The sequence below is a fragment of the Mandrillus leucophaeus genome, unplaced genomic scaffold, assembly GCF_000951045.1.
Source record: "Mandrillus leucophaeus isolate KB7577 unplaced genomic scaffold, Mleu.le_1.0 Scaffold227, whole genome shotgun sequence".
Taxonomy (NCBI): Eukaryota; Metazoa; Chordata; class Mammalia; order Primates; family Cercopithecidae; genus Mandrillus; species Mandrillus leucophaeus.
The window spans coordinates 1,475,547-1,476,421 of record NW_012102332.1 but is presented as its reverse complement, the minus strand read 5'-3'; the positions used below and the strand labels follow the sequence as shown (position 1 = coordinate 1,476,421).

The 875-nt window shown below is 47.7% G+C and overlaps 1 protein-coding gene across 2 annotated transcripts in view; it reads left to right on the top strand.

Moving 5' to 3' along the window:
* The window catches only part of GABRB3 (gamma-aminobutyric acid (GABA) A receptor, beta 3), a 179,444-nt gene that overhangs the window by 85,043 nt on the left and 93,526 nt on the right, over nt 1-875 (top strand). Inside the window, exon 1 of one of the 2 annotated variants that reach the window (XM_011981479.1) lies at nt 281-372. The exons of the other annotated variant lie outside the window; for it this stretch is intronic. Within the exon in view, the coding sequence (XP_011836869.1) occupies nt 322-372 (51 nt within the window). The 5' untranslated portion in view covers nt 281-321. Of the gene's footprint in view, nt 1-280; nt 373-875 lie in introns of those variants that run through there. 2 annotated transcript variants of the gene reach the window in all.

The following is an 875-nucleotide window of genomic DNA, read 5'->3' as shown; positions in this document are numbered from 1 at the left end:
CCTCACGTCCTGCGTCAGACGGCGATCTGATCATTGCAGGCTGGCGTTCCTAAAGGTCTATTTGATAATGGGCTGTAGCGGCTGAGATGGGAGTCAGTGCAGCTCTCTATTGCTGCTTTGGTGTGTGTGCACGGGGCGGGTACACATACATATATACATATATATGCAGGTAGATAGAGAGGAGGGGGGAATTATGTGTAGGATAGCAGTTAGACTATTTTTAGCATGAGAACAATAATTCAAAGTGTCCTTCATGTTTCTCATTTCTTTGCAGGCTGTGCAGGAACTGCACAGCTAGGATTCAGCCACTGTGGACCTAACATGTCTTATAGATTCGTTGTTTTTCCTTTCCAGGAGTTTGGGATTAAAAATGTGTGTATTCAGTTGTCCCTCAGTATATTCAGGGGATTGGTTCCAGGACCACCCCCATACCTCCAAGTACACCAAAATCCACACATACTCAAGTCCCGCAGTCAGTCCCACGGAACCCAAGTATACCATATACGAAAAGTCGATCCTCTATTTTTGACTCACATTTGGCTGCAGATTCAGAACCCGTGGATATGGAGGTTCAACTATATTTACGGAAAACACTCTGTGGGCCAGGCTTGGTGGCTTATGCCTGTAATCCCAGAGCTTTGGGAGGCCGAGGCAGAAGGATTGCTTGCAGCCAGGAGTTCAAGACTGGCCTGGGCAACATGGTGAGACCCTGTCTCACAGAAATTTCTTTAACAAATTAACTGGGCATGGAGGTGAGTGCCTTTAGTCCCAGCTACTTGAGAGGCTGAGTCGGGAGGATTGCTTGAACCCAGGAGTTTGAGGCTGCAGTGAGCTATGATCCAGTCACTGTACTCCAGCTTGGGTGAGAGTGAGAC